General features: G+C 37.5%; 1 protein-coding gene across 1 annotated transcript; it reads right to left on the minus strand.

The window, feature by feature from the left end:
- Positions 1–399: 399 nt before the first annotated feature.
- LOC306859329 (uncharacterized protein) lies at positions 400–18,171 on the minus strand. The gene is made up of 12 exons (XM_079400330.1): positions 17,909–18,171; positions 17,028–17,118; positions 11,734–11,796; positions 10,446–10,575; positions 10,126–10,216; positions 6,147–6,225; positions 2,812–2,927; positions 2,470–2,547; positions 2,285–2,398; positions 1,787–1,875; positions 1,636–1,709; positions 400–1,539 (listed from the first exon to the last, which is right to left on the minus strand). The coding sequence occupies exons 2-12, from the start codon at positions 17,074–17,076 to the stop codon at positions 1,376–1,378; spliced, it is 1,047 nt and encodes a 348-aa protein (XP_079256456.1). The 5' UTR covers positions 17,077–17,118; positions 17,909–18,171; the 3' UTR covers positions 400–1,375.
- Positions 18,172–18,740: the final 569 nt, after the last annotated feature.

Raw genomic sequence — 18,740 nt, forward strand, 5'->3', positions numbered from 1 at the left:
TGAATCATTTTTCATTCCAGATTAATTTTCCTCCCACATCTAGACATACGTGTACCAACTTGCAGAGCTCCAAGGAGCTGTTTTCTCAGGGCGTTATAAGCGTAAGAGCAGTAAGGGTGGAGCGGAACAACTGGTGGATGAGAAATGTGATAATGGTCTTTAACGGTCAAAAAAAGGTCACCCTGTTTAATTTGTCACTTCATGTGTCACATTGAGTTTACTATGTAAAGCCTTATACCGGGTAATCCTGTCTGTAAAACCCTTTCATTTTGTGGGAAGAGAAGGTCTCACTGGAAACTGATGTTTGAGGTGCTTCCCGCAGAGATTTGCATGAATTTGTTTGTAATTAGGGAAAGTCTTAACCTTTATCTACAGTTCAAATTTAATTCCACACAATTTCTGCTGTAAATGTAAAATGTGTTTATTTATGTGAATCAAGAAAGATATATGTCTTCTGTACAAAGCATTCATTAACCTTTAAATAGGCAATGAAGGCCTACTGATTCATGACAACACATTATATACATTGTTGCCATAATATACAATAAAAACATATATAGTATAATGTTAGAATTCAGCATCAGTTCATAAGTTTCATTTCCTCCAGCCTGGCAAAATTACTGCATATATTATAGACTATGCTCATGTACACTACAAAGAAGGAAGACGACTCAAGCCAAAATCGTGTAAACTACTCAAAATTATTAAAATAATATTAGAAACAGTAAATGTTTAATTTCTACAATGTGAATGCATGACCAGGTTCTGCAAAAAGTTTTCAGAACTTCATAAGGCAACCATTAGAAATGAAAATAACACTTTGGGTAAATTAAGACTAGTGTAGTTCCTGAAATATGGGGGGGGGGGGGGGGGGGGGGGGGGGGGAAATAAAAAATGTACAAGCAATTTAAAAAGAATGCCTGATTGAATATCTTAAAAGACCAACAGTCATGCAGAAAAACTCCAAAGAGGTTCACTCAACCATGTGCCAACTTCCTATATCAAAGCATAGTATCATTTCAGGTTTTCCCAGAAGTCAAATGTGTAATGCCAAGTACTGCCAGTGGTAGCTTTCCCTCTGTGGTTACAAACCAGCCACTAACCAGCTGCTAAATAAAAATGAAACAAACCAAAAGAACCAAAAGAGCATGACATGACTTAAACAGATGCTTACTAGTAATAGCAGCATTATCTGGATGGAGTGTCCCTGTTTTGCAAGTTCAGGTTGATTTGTTGATTACAAAAGTATCCCAAGTCTTGGAGAAAGCAGAAGACTGGAAAGCCCCAAACTGCCAGGACATGCATGCATTTCTTTAAACTAATTTGGTTATTAATTCAGTATTGCAGTTGATTTCACACTTTTATATGCCCAGCATCACTGTTGCTTGCAGTTCTCTTTCTCTTTTGCATTTTCCTTTTTCTCCTTGGGCTTTACTCGTCCCAGCTTGTCACTCTGTCGTTTCGTGGGGGGCACAAAAGTAGGTTCCTCCAAGGGGCTGTACAAACCTCCTTGTTGTGAAGTTTGATTTTCACAGGAATCTATAAGTTAATATTATAATTATTATTCATACCATTCATAAATACTTTAAAAGCTGTTTGTGTTATGTGAATGAATGAAAGCATCATTGCTTTGACCTGATTCAGCTGTATCCTTCCTTTGAAAGGTGGGGTCCAGCTCTTCTGCAATATTCCTGATTGCTTGCAGTTGCCTGTGGTGACACCAAAGGAAGTTAAAGAATATTTCCTGAAAATTAAGCCATAGTTCACAGAGAAAATAGTGACTTACATTGTCATGGAAATGTGATTAGGGTGCTGATTGTCTGGGGTCAAGTCATCAACTGGGGATTTAAGACCTTCGGAATCCAGTCTCTGCCTCTGTATATCAAACAGCAAAATTCATAATTAAAAAAAATTGGGAATTTCTTTGTACTACTACAAAAAAAGGCAACGAAAGGTTAGCTCACTCTGGTCAAACAAACAGGAACAGGGTTTTAGAATTGGTTAGAAATTGGTGTTTGCCGAGTCAGTGTGAATCATCCTTGAAAGATCAATATTTCCAAAGAACACATGTGGCAATACTGATGAATCATATGATCAAAAGTAAGGTTTAACCAGTTCATTAGCACTAATATCAGAAGGAACTGTGTCCAAGACATGCATGGACAAGACAGTGCTGCGGAGGTGTCATTTGATACTTTCAGATAGTTTGAATTTTTGGTTCGTTAGTAATGAGTACATGGTTACGCAGTAACAAAAGATAGTGTCAGTCTAAAAATATGGCTACCTGTCTGTCACATGCTGTTCTCCTGTCATTCTCCCTGTATTCTTGAACAGGTTCCAGCTCATGAGACCTCCGTTTAGCCTTTATCTCCTGTTTCTGCATGAAACGTGCAATTTCCTGCCACAAAACGACAATTTATGCACCCATTTATGCATTTGAAAATTAGCCCTCATTTAAACTCTGCTTACCTCATCCTGAGCAACCTGTGCTGCTCTGAAGTCTCCAATAGGACAGTCCCTTCTAAGAGGTGAGGAACCTTGCTGAGTCTGAGAGAAGAGAACACACTTCAGTAAACTTGGCAGGAAGGTGGCCCTCCAGCAGCATGGCGGCTTGGTATACTATATACCAGTGATATTCAATCATGTTCCTGGAGCCCCTCAACACCAAACATCACCTCCCTTGTCTGACACTCCAAGGTCTTAGAGTCTTAAAATGTCTAATGAGCCGATGACCTGAATCAAGTGTGCTTGATTAAGGAGTAAGTGGAATATACCAAAACTGCAGTAGATATATTTGGTCTTGTAGTTCACCTCTTCGGCCAATCTCTCCTCCTCTTCCTGAAGCCTTCGGGCCAGCTCCTCATCCAGCAGCACTTGCTCCAAATCTCCCAAGTCAAGAGCAGCCGTTCCACTCCTAAGAGCAGGTCCTGTCAGGTAATAAGGGCAAAATCACAGCCAGATAATGTGGAGAGGAGACAGGGTTTTCAGGCCACCATCACCTTCAGTCATTTGGGCCACAACCAGAGGTGTCCAATCTTGCTCTTTGAGGGCAACTGTGCTGCAGAGTTTAGTTCCACCACATTTACCTGGAAGGTTCTAATAATCCTGAAGACCTTAATTAGCTGGTTCATGGGTGTAATTAGGGCTGGAGCTAATTTCTCCTGGAAGGTGGCCCTTCAGGACCAGGATTGGACACTTCTGATTGAGACTCATTAACTCATTGGGAACCTTACTGGTTAAGATTACAGCCCTGAAAACACACCTAAAGGACACACAAAGTAAGAGACAAATCAAAAAGTAAATGCAAGGCCAAGTCAAGAAGAACCAAGAATATTTAACGCTGAGGTACTGAAAAGGAGAAAACAACTGATGCTGCTCTAAGAGAAAGAGAAGCAGATGAGATTTTGAAGTTTTTGAGAAACAAGGATGAGATCTAGTCTCACTGGAGAAGGGATGAAGCTTTAGTAAAATGCAGATGACACCAAAAAATGGTCTCAACTCCCAAGATGTACACCGGAAGCACACAGGAATGGACAGGAGTTCTTGTTTACTGATTGGGGATGATTGGAAAGCAATGAGCAGATGTAGGGACAGGCTCAGCCACACTGCAGAGAGGGGTTACCTGCTCCAGAAGAGCGCCCACTGCAAGACTGGAGTCTTTGTATCCGTCTTTCCTCCTTCCTGCTCTCCCTCTCCAACTCTTCCCCTGTGCTCGATCTCTCTTTCTCGAAGGTCTGACAGCGCTCACTTTGACTTCGCCTCACTCTACACTCTCCACGCCTGTGGTCTCGGTCTATCCTCCTTTCATCCTCTGTTAATGATTGAGCACTCTGCCGTGCATTTCTGCCTCTTGCCATTTCCCAACTTCTTGTATCTCTCAAACGGTCCTCCACTTCCAACTTCATAAACTGTGGCACTCTAGGCTGCAGTGAGGGGGCATTATTTGAGTGTCTTGGTCTAGCCAAGTTAGAATCATCTACGCTGCATGTTCTGCTTCCCTCACGCACCGATGTCCGCCTGACGTTACCATGATAACTACGTCGCATTGAAATGTTTCGTTGAAACTCATGAGCTCGAGTGTGGAGACCTTGAGTTTCTCTGAGGTGTGTGTGATCATCTCTTAGCATCCCTGCAGAACACTGAACTCTTTCCCTAGTGTCCCTGTGACCATTTTCAAAGGTCCTACAAGCGTCGACAAGATAACTGTTAGAGCGACTCCGTTCACCCAGGAAATGAACATGTCTTTCCCTAAAACTCTCTCGACGGCCACAACCATCTCCCTGCCACATTCTGTTATGATCCTCCCTCATGCTGCTGTGTCGACTCAGCCCTGTTCCTGAGACCTGCTGCTTCTGTCGCAATATTTTCTCAAGTTTATAGACTGGTTCAAAGAGATCATCCTCAGAGCTGTGGCTCAGGTAGCCTTGCTCACTCATATCGTTCTTTATGAGCTTAATGACATCTCCCCATCCACCTGACAGGTGTGATGATCTGTTACTGCTGCTTTGGCTGGTCATGCTTTTGTTATCCTGCTCTAAATGAGCTCTGGAAGGTCTGCCGATCAGCCTCCTCTGCCCTACAGTGGGTTTGCTGTCCTGTCGTATGGCTGTAGGCCTACTGTACTCAATCAGGTCCTCCTCAGAATCTGAGTAGGTGGGTGAGGAGGAGTGCTGCCATCTTCTGCTTGGAGACCGGTTGTGAGGTACATGAACAGGCCGGGGTAAGTATGGACGCGCAGGAATGTTTGTGGACTCTTTAGTAAAGCCAACCATGCAAACATAAAGCAGGGGATTTGAGAAATGGTTAGAGAACAGGGGGGGTTAAGAGTAAAACAGTTAACATATCAAGCACTGTTTAAAAGTAAAAAGGACAAATTAAAATAATACATGCAATTCATGTGAAAAAACCCCCCACGGAGCTTCACTGAATTCAGGGTGATTCAGGACATGGTTAGTAGTATCATCATTTATTCACTCTCATGTCATTCCAAATTAATTTTCACCTTTGGGTGAACTATATTTTAACTGGGCTTGTTTTAAGTGTAAACGTAAATTTTGCAGGCATGAATGAAGTCAATATATTTAAAGCAAAACTTGACATTTTCTTGAAACTCTGTTTATGCCATTAAATGAATTCAGGTTTTAATGTCAGACACAAAGGATGTGGTGTAACCATAGAACTTTACAAACAGGAAACAAACATGACTGTACAGGATCATCATCCCAGATTATATCATGTCCTGTGGGGCTTAAAAAGCAAATGAAGCAGCAGGCTGTGTGTGTCATACTGTATGATGGATGCATTAACAGTACACTGCATGTTGAAAAAGTATTTGTGTATTATTTCAGTAGATTTAATATTCCAAATTTGCTTAAGGATGGAGTATTCGGTGTAAGAAATAATTACTCGTGGAGTCACATTATTTTACAGTAAATCAGATGCTTATACAGGAAACAACCATTTGACTAGACAATGAAAACATGTGACAAGACATTGAGACATAGTCACAATGTTATTGGAATAAGAAATTCTTACTGTGAACATGTTTACTACTTATTTATCCAAGAAAGCTACTGTTTGCAAAGTAAACGAAGGAGACAAACAAATACTGTTATACACGCAAAAGAACTGCTTTAATCACATGTAAGTTGTGTTTCACACATTGTGCCCTCGGCATGTGAATGGCGCCCATATTAACAGTATGCAGCATTTATACTGTATGTGAACATGTCGCTGATTCCCAGAAGTTCCACTGAAAGTAGCATCACAGATGAGCATATTTTTGCAGGGCCTCACATAAACTCATTGATACTGCACTATGAACCTATTTATCAACATGATCTTTCACAAATCAAACTCGGGTTCAATGTTAATGTGGCCCACTTGACATGTAATTTAGATTTCACACTCCTAATAATCTATAAAATGTATGGCCATCATGAAAGAAAATATTAAAATGCAGTAATCTAGAAATGTAACTATTTTCTATACAGAAATGCAGTTGTCACACAACAGAAACATTGTCAGTGTGAACACAATGTGAGACTGCTGTCACAAAAGAGCGGCCTACCTAATAAAACTGTTGAAGTTACACCGCTTCATAAAAACCATTCAATAACACCATGAATTACAGAGGAGTATTTTACCTCTACCATCTTTATGTTGGTAACTGCTCCTGTGTCTCAAATAAAGCTCTTCCTCCTCCTGTATCCTTTTTGCCATTTCCTAAAAAACAACAACAAAAATAAGTTTTACAGATCATAATGGTCATTTGGGGAAGTGAGGATCTGTTTTTTTAAACACATTTTTAATGAATATAGAAAAGCATGTAAAATATACCTGTAGATTGTATTTAAAAAAAAAAACTATAATAGCACGTCAGAAAGAAATATATTGACAGTTATGACACATCAAGGAGAAACCCTCAACTAAGCGTGGGTTTTGTGACTAAAAATATATCCGCTCATACACAACACAGACGCCAGTGATAGTCGGCCGTACGTCAACTGAGGGGAATTTCCACGCTTACGTACCTGCCTGCTCTTACTGCAAAAAGCCCACCATGCAGAAGCTTCAAACAGCTATGTGCTTGGTTTGCAGCTAAAGTGGCAAACAGGGGACACAACTTATCGCACAGCTGACCACAATGACTCACAAGTTTCCTCTGACAAAGTATGGTTGAAACTTATCTTAACTGAATCAATTACAGTACGATTACCACAGTGACCATTTCTTTTATCTTATCACATGCCTTCCAACATTTTGTGCCATCTAAATAAAGATGAAATTTATCCACATTTCAAAAGAAAGTTACAAACTATGATTTCTGCAAAATAATTACTATTTTTTTTTTTTTTTTAAGTCTTGCAGAAACAACTATAAATGTAACACACCCTGTATATGACAGAGAATTTACAGCACTTAACCAGAGGATAGCAGAGTTCTGTCTCAATGACAAAAGTTCTTTCCAACAATCATAAAACTTTGATTTCTACTGAGCTAAAATCTGGGATTTTAATGCGGTTTACATACTTCAACATGAAGGAAAGATGTAAGAATTAAGGAGCTGGGCTAAATATTTATAAAAACGTTTTTGAAGACCTTAAGTAAGTAAAGACAGTAAGTAAAGAGCTGTTTAGGTCAGATGTTTTTAAGTTTGAGTATATTAATGTTTCACAAGGGGGCGCTAAGGCGCCTGTGGAAAATTTGAGAGAAAAAAAGATTTTACAGCAATGTATTTTAACACTATGCTTTGCATTAGTATTTATTGTGAAACTTAACTATGTTTCTCCAATGTTCTAATAGTAGAAATAAAAAATAATATAGTTGTCAATAATAGTTGACTTTGCTGTTAACTACAAATAAAAAAACAACAATATTAATAAGTGTTTTGGCTTTAGGCAATGACAAAAAGCTAAGTCTTTTAATTTTGGAAATTGTTGTATAATGCCATGCTTAATATTTTTCCACACACAGCATAAAAGGGTCTGCATACCTAAAAATATATATCTCCCTTAGAAGGAAATATTCATATTTGGGGGCCCCTTGCATTAAACTGTCATGTTAACCTCCTCAGCAGTGCCTCTCTATGTCTGTTGCCATCAGGTCCCGGTGTCCTCCTATTCTAATTAACCTGTTATGCTGACCTTTCTTACTTCACAGCACCAACCGAATTAAATCCACTGTCCTGTGCTGAGAGATTCTGACCCACACAGGGACAAGCTCCTGTCTCCAGGGGGCTGATTCTGAGCTTATCTGGTACCTGGACTCTAAAGAAATCACCCCTCCAGATGAGGTTTGTTTGTGTACACAATTATTAGAACGACTGGGTGAGAATTATCTTCAGCATTACTCCTGTCCTATCAAGCTCCTACAGGAGCAGGGAGTAGGCTTCAGAGCTGCGTGTGGAGATGATATTTAGATGCGACCTGCTGCCTCACAGGCTTTAATTAACACAGGGCTGCAGGGGTGTAAATATGTATAATTAATGCAGCGGAATGACATTTTATGCAATATGCGAGGCCTGTCAGTGCAAAATATGCCACGCAGGTTTGAAAACACCTTCAAGATTACTAGTAAATATGAATTAAACAAGAATAAGCAGACTGATATTTTATCATCTCCGTTTTAAAGGTTTAAACTAACATTTCAACGCCAATGAGCACTTTTGGTGCTTTCCAATAACATCTTTAAAATAAAATAAGATAAATATACTTGAGAAGCAGAACTGTGTAAGGTAATAACTTAGAATATCTGGAAAAAAAATTATAAAGTTTATTCAAAAAAAAATTAATAAATCAAATACTTCACAAATCAGTCTTGATTTTAAAGTCTTGTTCTAAATTTTGTTTTAATAATGTTTAGATATATTAACTGCAAAACGATTAAAATGTTTAAGAACATGCATGATTTCTGCAGTGAAGCTGGCAGAAGTCATGATTCTTTCATGAGTCAAAAATACCTGCAGAAACAGAGATCATGTTCACTATACAACTCTGAATCATAAAATGTCCCAAATGTCCAAAACTCCTTATTCGGAATTAGTAAAATACTGTAATTTGAAATGCCTCACAGGTATGTTGACTCAGATTTACCTGGAACCCAAATTTACGAGATCACCTGCATTATAATAGGTGGTCAGGATCTAATAATTTGATATGCCAAAGTTCTCTGACTCAGATTTTCTACTTGCTGAGCCAACAATTTTCAGCTTTGCCACCTGAATCACCTGGGACTCTCCCACTCTCAAGACACTCCCAAAAACACTCAGGCTTTGATTTCCACAGTAACCCCCACAGGCTGTCTGTCTGTCTGTCTGTCTTCAAACAAATCTGAACAAGAGACTCCTTAATTAAGGTTTGCTGCAATGTCATTGAAGGGAAAAATAAAAGCTGAACAAGTTAATAATTTTTCCTGGAAGACTTTTTTACCCATTTAAATTTCTCAGAGATTGTCCTGGATCATGATAATTTAAATCAACAAATGCAATCAGGAGGTCTTACATGCACAAATGCACATCTCTTAATGTGTTATTTGAACTAAAAAGTGAAAACCATTTTATCAGGACAACTACTATTCTAGGCAAATTAATTGTCTGGTCATGATGTTTGTTGAAGTGGTTCTCAAACTTATATATGTACACACTGTATGTGTGTGTATCTATGTATTTTAACGCTCTGGAACTGTTTCTCCAAATACTTCTATATTTACTGCCTTACTATAAATCAGAAAAACATTTTGGGGGAGAACTTAGATTTAATATTTATAAACTTTGATGCTAAAATAACTTTTAGTACTGGTATTACAAAGATAGCTCACTCTGGAGCAACCAGAAATGAAAGGAATTATTCACCCAAAAATGAAAATTGTCATCATTTACTGACCCTCATGTCGTTCCAAACCTGTATGAGCTTCTTTCTTATGTTGAACAAAAAATAAGATATTTTGAATAATTTTAAAGAACCGAACAGTTGTTGGTTCCGATTGACTTCCATAGTCGGGAAAGAAATACTATGGAAGTGAATGGGGACCAACAACAAGCATTCTTCAAAATATCTTCTTTTATGTTCAACATAAGAAAGAAACTCATACAGGTTTGGAACGACATGAGGGTCAGTAAATGATGACAAACTTCATGGATTATCGCTTGCAGCTTTTTAACCACTATGCCATACCACCTCCAACACAAAGAACTGCTATAACATTTATGGGACCCTTAATACAAAGCCCTCACTAAAGAAAAGCTGCAGATCCATAGAGATTTCCTTTTATTTCTGGAGGAGAACATTTCCACACTCAGCTGTTCTGCTTGTGACTCACTGAACTCGAAGACTATAAGTGTGCCTGGGGAGGTTATTTAAGTTGGGCTGGAGTTAAATGCATCTGAAGTTGATTAATGCACAGTACGAGTGTTATTTTTGCTTTATAGTAGCTTGATGCTCATTCCCGTGTGGTCTTTGCCAGCACTTACACTCCACAGGAGACTAGCAGAATACATCATCTCACTGGCGTCCCACAGTGACTCATTAATTATTGATCCATTTGATCCCTCAGACAAAGTGCTTCAGAGGTGTAAATGAAAAACAGAAGGGGTGACGTTTACTGAGCCTGGAGTGTGTTACACACCTCGTCCTCCACTTCCCTCTTCCGAGCTTCGTCCGCACGCCGCTGGATCTCCTCCTGAATCATGCGTGCGTATTCTGAGTCTCGTTCCTCCCTTCACAGAAAAAAAAACACCTTTGATATAATAAAAACAACTAAAAAAACATCTCCGTTTCCTTTAATGTAAGGAAGAAATGCCAAAACTGTCACATTATTGGACACTGGTGGACTTTGGACATGCTATCAGCTACTGAACTGCTGATAAACAGTATACAAGCATGAATAGACAGTGTCATATCTGATAGTGGTGTGACTAGTCTTTGATTGCCTGTGTGTGATCTTACAGTTGGCGAGTGGTCTGGTGCTGCAGTATCTGAGCACTCTGCTCCTCCTCATCCTGGAGTCTCTTGGCTACTCTAATGTCTTTTTGCACCAGCTGACTTCTGTGCACATTTGAGTTGTAGTACTGCTCAACTGTTGAAGAAAGCATGCAAGATTACAGAAGAGCACATGGAAGACACGCTACTGTTATAATGTTTATTCACACTGAAAAAAAAAAGATTCATTGAATTTACTATTTTTTTAAGGTAAGTGGTGGCAATCAATTTATTTTACCTACATAAACACATTTTGTAAATAAACAAATTTTGCTGAAAATTAGTCAACTAAATTTATTTAAATGTAGCTAAAATAGATTTGCAACCGCTTACCTTAAAAAAAAAAAAAATATATAGATCGTAGAATATGTAGAATAATTGTTTTCAATGCAGCAAGGATGCATTAAATTGAACAAAAGTGACAACAAAGACATTGATAATGTTATAAAAGATCTCCATTTCTAAGTTCTTTTGAATTTTCTATTCATTAAAGAATGTATAATGGGTCCCAAAAAAAATTAAGCGGAGCAATTGTTTCCAAAATTAATATAGTAATAATTACAGTTTCTAATTGAGCAGCAAATAAGCATATTAGAATGATTTCTGAAGGATCGTGTGACACTGAAGCCTGGGGTAATGGCTGCTGAAAACTTGCCATCACAGGAATAAATTACATTTTGAAAATATATATTTATTTATTTAACAATATTACTGTTCTTACTGCATTTTTGTTCACATAAACATAGGTGTAAATCTTACCGACACTAAAATCATGAACTGTAGTGTATATCAGAATATTTAAACCTTGAAAATTATTTCTAAGCATCTGATGTATTTGTATTGATGTGTCAGTATATAATGTAATTAGACCTCCTGTAGCCTTACTGTGAAAAGGAAGTGCACACTTGCCCAGAGAGATCATCTGATTAGCATGTAAATCAACTTAATCACAGTTTGTTTTTTTATATGCCATTTAGGGGCGGGTAAAAGGCAGAGATGAAAAACATTAACCCAAATATTGATGCGGCGATCTCTGTGGATGGCTGTTCAAAGAACAGACCTTATTTGACCAAATATAATTGGTCTAGTTACCTTATGTACTGAAACACCCTTGTACATGTATTTCTAGGTGTGTGAACATCAGCCCACTTTAGAAGTTTACAAAAGACGGCTTAATGTCAAGGCTGAGAAAACAGATATTAAGATATTAAAATGCTTTAGGTGTGGCAGATGAAATGAGAGAAATGGGACTTACTTTCCTGCTCCTGCAGGTTATGAGCTAGAGCTCCATCCTCCAGTACAGCAAAACACTGGCATACTGCAGAGGAAAAACAACACTCAATACAACTTCAAAACAATTAACAGCTATGAGAAATGCTGCTGATTTTTATCAGAGGTCTTATGATCACTTCAGATTATAAAAGTATAGTATCTATAGTAGTTTAAACAAATTACATTCAAGGCTGTAAATGGAGACTCTGTCAGAAAATACTGGCAGACATTTGGACTGTGTTCAGAGACATGCTGTCTTATTTCATGTCTTCAGAAATCACTTCAGGTCATTTTAGTAAAGCTCATTTAAAAAAATGTTCATAGCACTACATTTGTGAAGCCTGATATTTAAAAACAACAACAACAAAAAAAACATTTTATTCCTTTTAAAAAAGTCAAATTCTTTATACACTAACTTTAAAAACACGACACTCAAATTTCATGAAGCCATAATAACAGTCTGCATTACAATAACTGGCCCTGGAAGGTTAAAAACTAAATTACACTTGTGGTTTTGGTCCCGTAGGTGTCACACTTCGTTTTAAACCCTATGTTAAAATAATTGAAACCCAGAAAGGCTCTCTCTGCTTTAAGGAAAATCTTAAAAGAATTCTGTGTCGTGCTATTTAAAATAATTTGTCTCTCAATTTGTAAAACCAAACAAAATTTAAGTAATGTCTATGGGGCAAGCGTTTCAGAGGATTTAAAGCAGAAATAAGAAGATTACATTTTCTTCTGTACTAAAGTGTTTCTTAGCTATCTGAGCTCTAAAATAGTCTAAATCACCCTTTTAATGGAAGGACTACTGTTCTAGGTGGATGAAGATCTGGGCATGCATTATTTTCTGTGCTAATCAGCAGCATTTTCATGCCACTGATATAACTAAACTTTATTTATCCCAGAACATTCCTTTAACAAGAAGCAAAAACACAGACCATCAGGTCAGTGAACTCTGAATTTAACAAATGTGCATGTGAACCGAAAAGTACAGTTCTTGAGAGTCTTTCAAGCTGATATACAGCCACATAAAATACACGTGTGTAAAAAAGTTGCTGCTTATATGAGAGCTGAGTGTGGATCTTTTGCAGCACTAAAGCACCACAGAAAAAAAGTTAAATAAACACTAGACCTACTCGAACCTCTTGAGGTGCTGTAAAATTTTTTTGTAATTTGTTTGATGACGTTAAGGAGCAATTCTGTCTGAAATTGACATTTATTTTGTGGATTGCCATTTTCTTACCTCTAGGGAAGCCTATACAGTATGCAGTAAACCTAAAAAAGCTCAGAACAGTGTTCTGTACACTGCAGAATCCCTCAAGGAGTTAAAGTAAATAACCTTTCTGCTACATGTTGTGGTGAATGTTGAGTAGTGTTGATTGAAGCAGCGTCTCTGGTGTTACCAAACAAACATGTAGAGCTCTCATAAACACGCTCATGGCAACAAAACCTCAACAATCCCGTGGCGCCGCCCCTCAGGATATCCACAAAGTGTACGCCAAATTCAAATTTAGTAAAAAGCAACCTCAAATTCAGCGATTTACAGGGCGGATGAGTCGCAGAGAGTTTCTGAAAGGAATATGGCCTGTAATTGACACAACAGCTGGAGTCTGCGGCTTTAGCGCTGGTGCTGGACCTGCGGTCGGGACGGAGAACATTACAGACACTGAGAGCAGTAAAAGTGAGCGTTTTACTAAATCAAGAACCACCCCATCAGTGTAACTGCTAGATTCACACTCAACAGGACTGAAACACAAATGACTCTAGCTACATCTACTTTATTCAGGATGGCCTGAACAATTATGCTGAATTAGAGTAGCATGACCATAATATCCTAATGGAGACATACTGACTTCAGCACAACCTCTGACTTGAGCAGCTGGTGGGAATCTATGTATAGCTGTGAGGCCCAGCCACCCCGTCTGGTGGAGTGAAACTACTGACTCCCTGAAAATGCGAGCAGAGAGAAATGAACCTTCTGTGGAGTATCCCAGATTTAAATGCAATCATTTCAGTATCCAAAAAGACAAATGTATTTTCTGCTTGAGCCCACCTGCTGCATATTGCGATAACCCATATCAGGTCACACAAGCACCTCCCAACAATGCCCTCCACATCCACATCCACCCAGAGCGCACATACATACGCCTGCACACAGGAGGAAGGGTTTCCAGATGTGCCAGCAGCAGAAAAAAAGACACAAGCTGAGTAAAAGGATAGTGAGATTGGTGGCGTTTACTTTGGAAAGGAGTACAGATAAGGGCAAAACATAATGGCCAGTGTCTTTGTCCTCTTTTGAGACATTCAGTGGCTCTGTAGACTCAGCTGGTTTGTTTTGTCCAGCAGCCAACATACTCTCTGCCTGGGGACAGGGCATGACAAGAACGCTAACATCAACACAAATACACTATAAAAATATTTGTGGACCCTATATATATATATATTCCTTGCTAATAATGTATCTAAACATATGCCAGAAAAAGCATTTTGATGTTACATTACAAATTAAACGCAAGCCTATTCATCAAATGTCAGGATAACTAGATTAAAGGTTTAGACCACTGTTCAAAAGTTTGGGGCCAGTAAGATTTTTTTTTTTTATAAATTAATACTTTTATTCAGTAAGGATGCATTAAATTGATCAAGTGACAGTAAAGACATTTATAATGTTACAAAATATTTCTAATGAAAATATATATATATATATATATATATATATATATATATATATATATATATATATTTTTTTTTTTTTTTTTTTTTTTTGACTTTTTATTCATCAAATAATCCTGGAATCAATTTTTAAGGGTTTCCCCACACACACAGACACACAAACACAACTTATTTTGGAGCACCAAATCAGCATTAGAATGATTTCCGAAGGATCACGTGATATTGAAGATGATGCTGAAAATTGAGCTTTTCTATCACAGGAATAAATTACTTTGTAAAGATATGATAAAAATAGAAAAGCTACTTTAAATTGAAATATTTCACAATATTATGGTCTTAATGTATTTTGATCAAACAAATGCAACCTTGGTGAGCTGTTTAATGCTTTAAAAAGCTAAGCAATCTTAGGACTCCATGACAGTTAGGTAACCATTTAGGGACCAATTCTCACTATTAACTAGTTGCTTATTAGCATGCATATTAATGTATATGGGCTGTTTATTAGTACTTACAAAGCACATATTAATGCCTTGTTCTGCATGACCATATTCTAGATCCCTTAATCCACCCCATACCAAAACTTAACAACTACCTTAACCAATAAGCAGCAAATTAGGAATTTGAGGCAAGTCATAGTTAATAGTGCGACAATTAACAATAGACCAACAATTATTCTCACACTTAAGATCCTATTTCAATCAGTTTCTTATGTATTAAGGCGTTTACATGCAATATAAGATTCACAAAAATTTTAATTATCAGCCTCATTTAATCAGAGCTACTGTTCTCAGGAAGCATAACACAGCAAAAGACATGTGAAGCATATGCTAGCAAGCTAGCCAAGTACATACACCTACAGTCAATTATTAAAAACTTCTGGTCTGATTCCTTTAGTCAAAACAATCCTAATAACACAAGGACAACAAAATGAACTACTGACAGTTGAATTTAGTATGGTGATTAAGTTTGGTCAGGAAAACAAACTAGGCTTCTGTCTAAACACTGATCCGTCCTTCAAACTACACCTAAACTGATAAGATTCCTGACAGCTGTATCCACCCCCATAACAGTTCAGGCAGTGCTGGGGATTTCTGCTCATCTTTATCTACAGCTGAGGAACTCCAGAACCTCTAACAGCAGGAGGCTCATGTCTCTAAATTTCCAGTCAACAAAACAACACTCACAGATTCACATGCTGAAAGAATCGTCCATTTTATCCAGTCAATGAGGGAGAAGCTGTACACCTGTGTTACTTTAAAATTCACTCTTGACAGTCTAAACACCTGTTAGCTCCTCTCATTGTAGGAAGAGGGATTTGAGCCTGCAGACCCAGTTCTAGCAGCGATGTGGTTTAGTGGATCGAACCTCAGCATTCAGGTGTCTGATTGGGGCGCTGAGTGGATTGGCAGGCAAGAGGGTGTGGATATAAAGTTGTCAAACTAGTTTTGCAGAAGCCAAGCCAAAAAGACATGCTCATATTACAAAGACAGGGAAAACATACGTTTCAAAGCATATATGCATACTTTAAAAACATGATACGCCCATTTAAAAAATAAGATTGAGCAGTCACAGCATGCAAAACAGACAGAGACACTGAGATGAAACAAAACAAACAAGTGGTTGACAAACGAAGTCTGAGATGGATCAAAAAAGAAAAAAAAAGAAGAAAAAGTTTTGTAAAATCATGATATTGCTCAATTAAGTGTTCCCTTGCTGAAGAAAAAGATTAACTTCTCTTAGAAAAAAAAAACAACTTACTGACCCCAAACAGTTGAAGAGAAATATATAGTTGCCATACTACCAGACATTTATAAATATCTATCGGGGCAGAGGTTTCACAGCATAAAGTGGAAAAGGGTCAGTGAAGGCATGGAGTATGCAAGGATGCATAGGGGTAAAAGGGCAGTGAGGAAAGAGGCTGAGTTTCTCAAGGGAACTGGGGTATAGAGACAGCATTCCCAAGACTATGGCAAGAGAACTACCAGAGCAAAAACACATCCACAGGAACTGATAAAACAAGGGTGAAGACAAAGGGAGATCACTGAGATTTATTACACAATGCTTTGGGGAACTAGTACTGAAAACAAACTGAGGAAATGAAAACACTGTTGCTCACAGGCTAAGTTTAAAAAGGATATTAACCCAATGGGATAAAACATGGCATAGTAATGCATAGACATAGTAAGGCATAGACATTAGTTAATTGGGTGATCTAATAGAGTCTTTGTTCTATAGCCAGTGCTTGTTTAAGCGTAAAAATACAAAACAAAACAATGAAAGCATTGTGTACAGAATGAGAACAGAAGGGAAATCATCATCAAAATTTCCCCCTTCAAAAGAAGCATAAGAGACAATACTGGAGAAAACAGAGCCATGTGATGGAAAAAAGACAGCTTTTTTGCTTCCGAGCTATACAGCAGATGTCTGGAATGTTAATCAGATCTCAGACTTATCAGCAAAAGCTTGCAGCACATGGGATATAACATCAGAATGAGACATCTGAAAATCTGAGACATCAGAATGGGAATCAACAGCACAATAGCACAAATCACCCAAAACGAAATGGCCTGCAATGTGTAACTATGATGCATGTCAGGCAGGTTTTACCCTCCTGGACTCTGGGCAGGTTGGACTGATCCACCTCCAGCTCTGCCATGACTTCTGGCACTGCTCAACAACTTATGCCATTCAGCAACACCTAGTCTCATATGAGAGAGAGAGAGAGACTGGTTAGTGCTAGACCGACTGGGCCAAAGTAGCTTATTTGATCACTGTGAGTGTCCAACAAACACAAAGCTTTTGACAAACCACTGCTAGAATATTTGAATGTTACAACACATTTTATTAACAAACAAAAATTACAATATTATACTTTAAACAAACACAAATGAAAAATAAACAATATATTCTCTTTAGAATTCATTTGTAAAAACAAAACAAAAAACAGGAATAAGGAGTTGTTGAATAAAACATCTGTAAAATAAATAATGTATCTAAAAATAAAAAATTAAACAAGTCATTCCTTTAAACCACTTGCAAAATAAAATAATAAACTAAAAACAAAATTAAAAAATAAATTAAAACCATTTATTTAAGAAGTCATGTAAATAAATGCAAACATAGCCATAAAAAAATAAATGTTTTAAACAGTAAATACATTACTGGTTTAAAAATAATTCAAATTTAGACGTAAATGACAAAAATATCGACTCAATCAGAGGATAAATTGTGTTTTGCTATAATAGCTTTTTTTGACAGAAAGCATAAACAAACACTGTCTGAAGACAAAATAAGCAGCTAATGCAAAAGAGCCCAGAAACAAAACAAAGCGAAACTAAAACAACCAAACAAACCAGCAAAAGTGAAATGAATGGGGACAGTGCGGTAAATGGATCTTCACATTCCTCACGATTTTCAGCACAATGATTCATCACAAAAACATCAAACACTGAAAACATGGGTCATACAGACACCAAACAGCGTCTTACCTGCTCCACGCTTCTCTCCTCTAGAAATGCTATTTTCTGTGTTGCATACTAGGGCTACTCGAAAAACTCTCACTTCTCATAAGCTCATACTTGGATTTGGCAGTGTCTGAAACAAGCCTGAACTATAATTATCCTGTTTCAAAGTTTCCGACTAGACAGGCTGTTTTTGACAACGAGACAATGGCATGAAGCTTCCACAGGGATGGGAAGCCAGCGCGGACAAACTTCACGCTCCCTCCTTCGACCAGTGCGCTCATTTCATCAAACTGGTGCATCCAATCACATCAAAAATTAACACAAATATCATTTAACAATGCATAAAGTGGGGGAACTTTGATGCCCTGGTTCGCTCTTTAAATATATTTAGATCTAAAGTCTTTTTTTAATTGTAATTACTGAAATTTTGAGAAACATCAAAAAAAAAAAAAAAAAAAAAATATATATATTGTTCAGTTAAATTTTCTCAAGTTTAGTTAGGCTAAATGAATAATGCATAATAAATGCATAGTATTTTACTGTTTTACAAAGTGTTCACTGGAGGTGTGGGATGATATTCTGCCCTCTACTGGTGATTGAGTTAAAATTCATGCATTCTGAAGAAAACTTTTCTCTTCGTTCTTGTTTACCTTGTCCTAGGCTAGGAGACTAGGTTTGAATAAGTAGGCTATAACTTAATAATACTTATAAAAATAACAATTGAAATACTTATTTAAGAAGTAAATACTTATTTAATAAAGTAGTACGAATCTGTCATTGCTATTTCTTAAACTTTAGTAACTAGGTCTACAACCCGAATTCCGGGAATGTTGGGACGTTTTTTAAATTTGAATAA

The sequence above is a fragment of the Barbus barbus genome (genome assembly GCF_936440315.1).
Source record: "Barbus barbus genome assembly, chromosome: 40".
NCBI classification, from domain to species: domain Eukaryota; kingdom Metazoa; phylum Chordata; class Actinopteri; order Cypriniformes; family Cyprinidae; genus Barbus; species Barbus barbus.

What these genes read in the sequence shown, in the direction of transcription:
- LOC306859329 (XM_079400330.1), bottom strand. Translation starts at nt 17,076, where the DNA reads ATGGCAGAGCTGGAGGTGGATCAGTCCAACCTGCCCAGAGTCCAGGAG. An exon ending in CCAACATAAAGATGGTAGAG is followed by an intron (nt 2,928 to 6,146) that starts GTAAAATACTCC and finishes ATTACCTGACAG; the next exon opens with GACCTGCTCTTAGGAGTGGA. An exon ending in GAAGGATACAGCTGAATCAG is followed by an intron (nt 1,540 to 1,635) that starts GTCAAAGCAATG and finishes ATTAACTTATAG; the next exon opens with ATTCCTGTGAAAATCAAACT.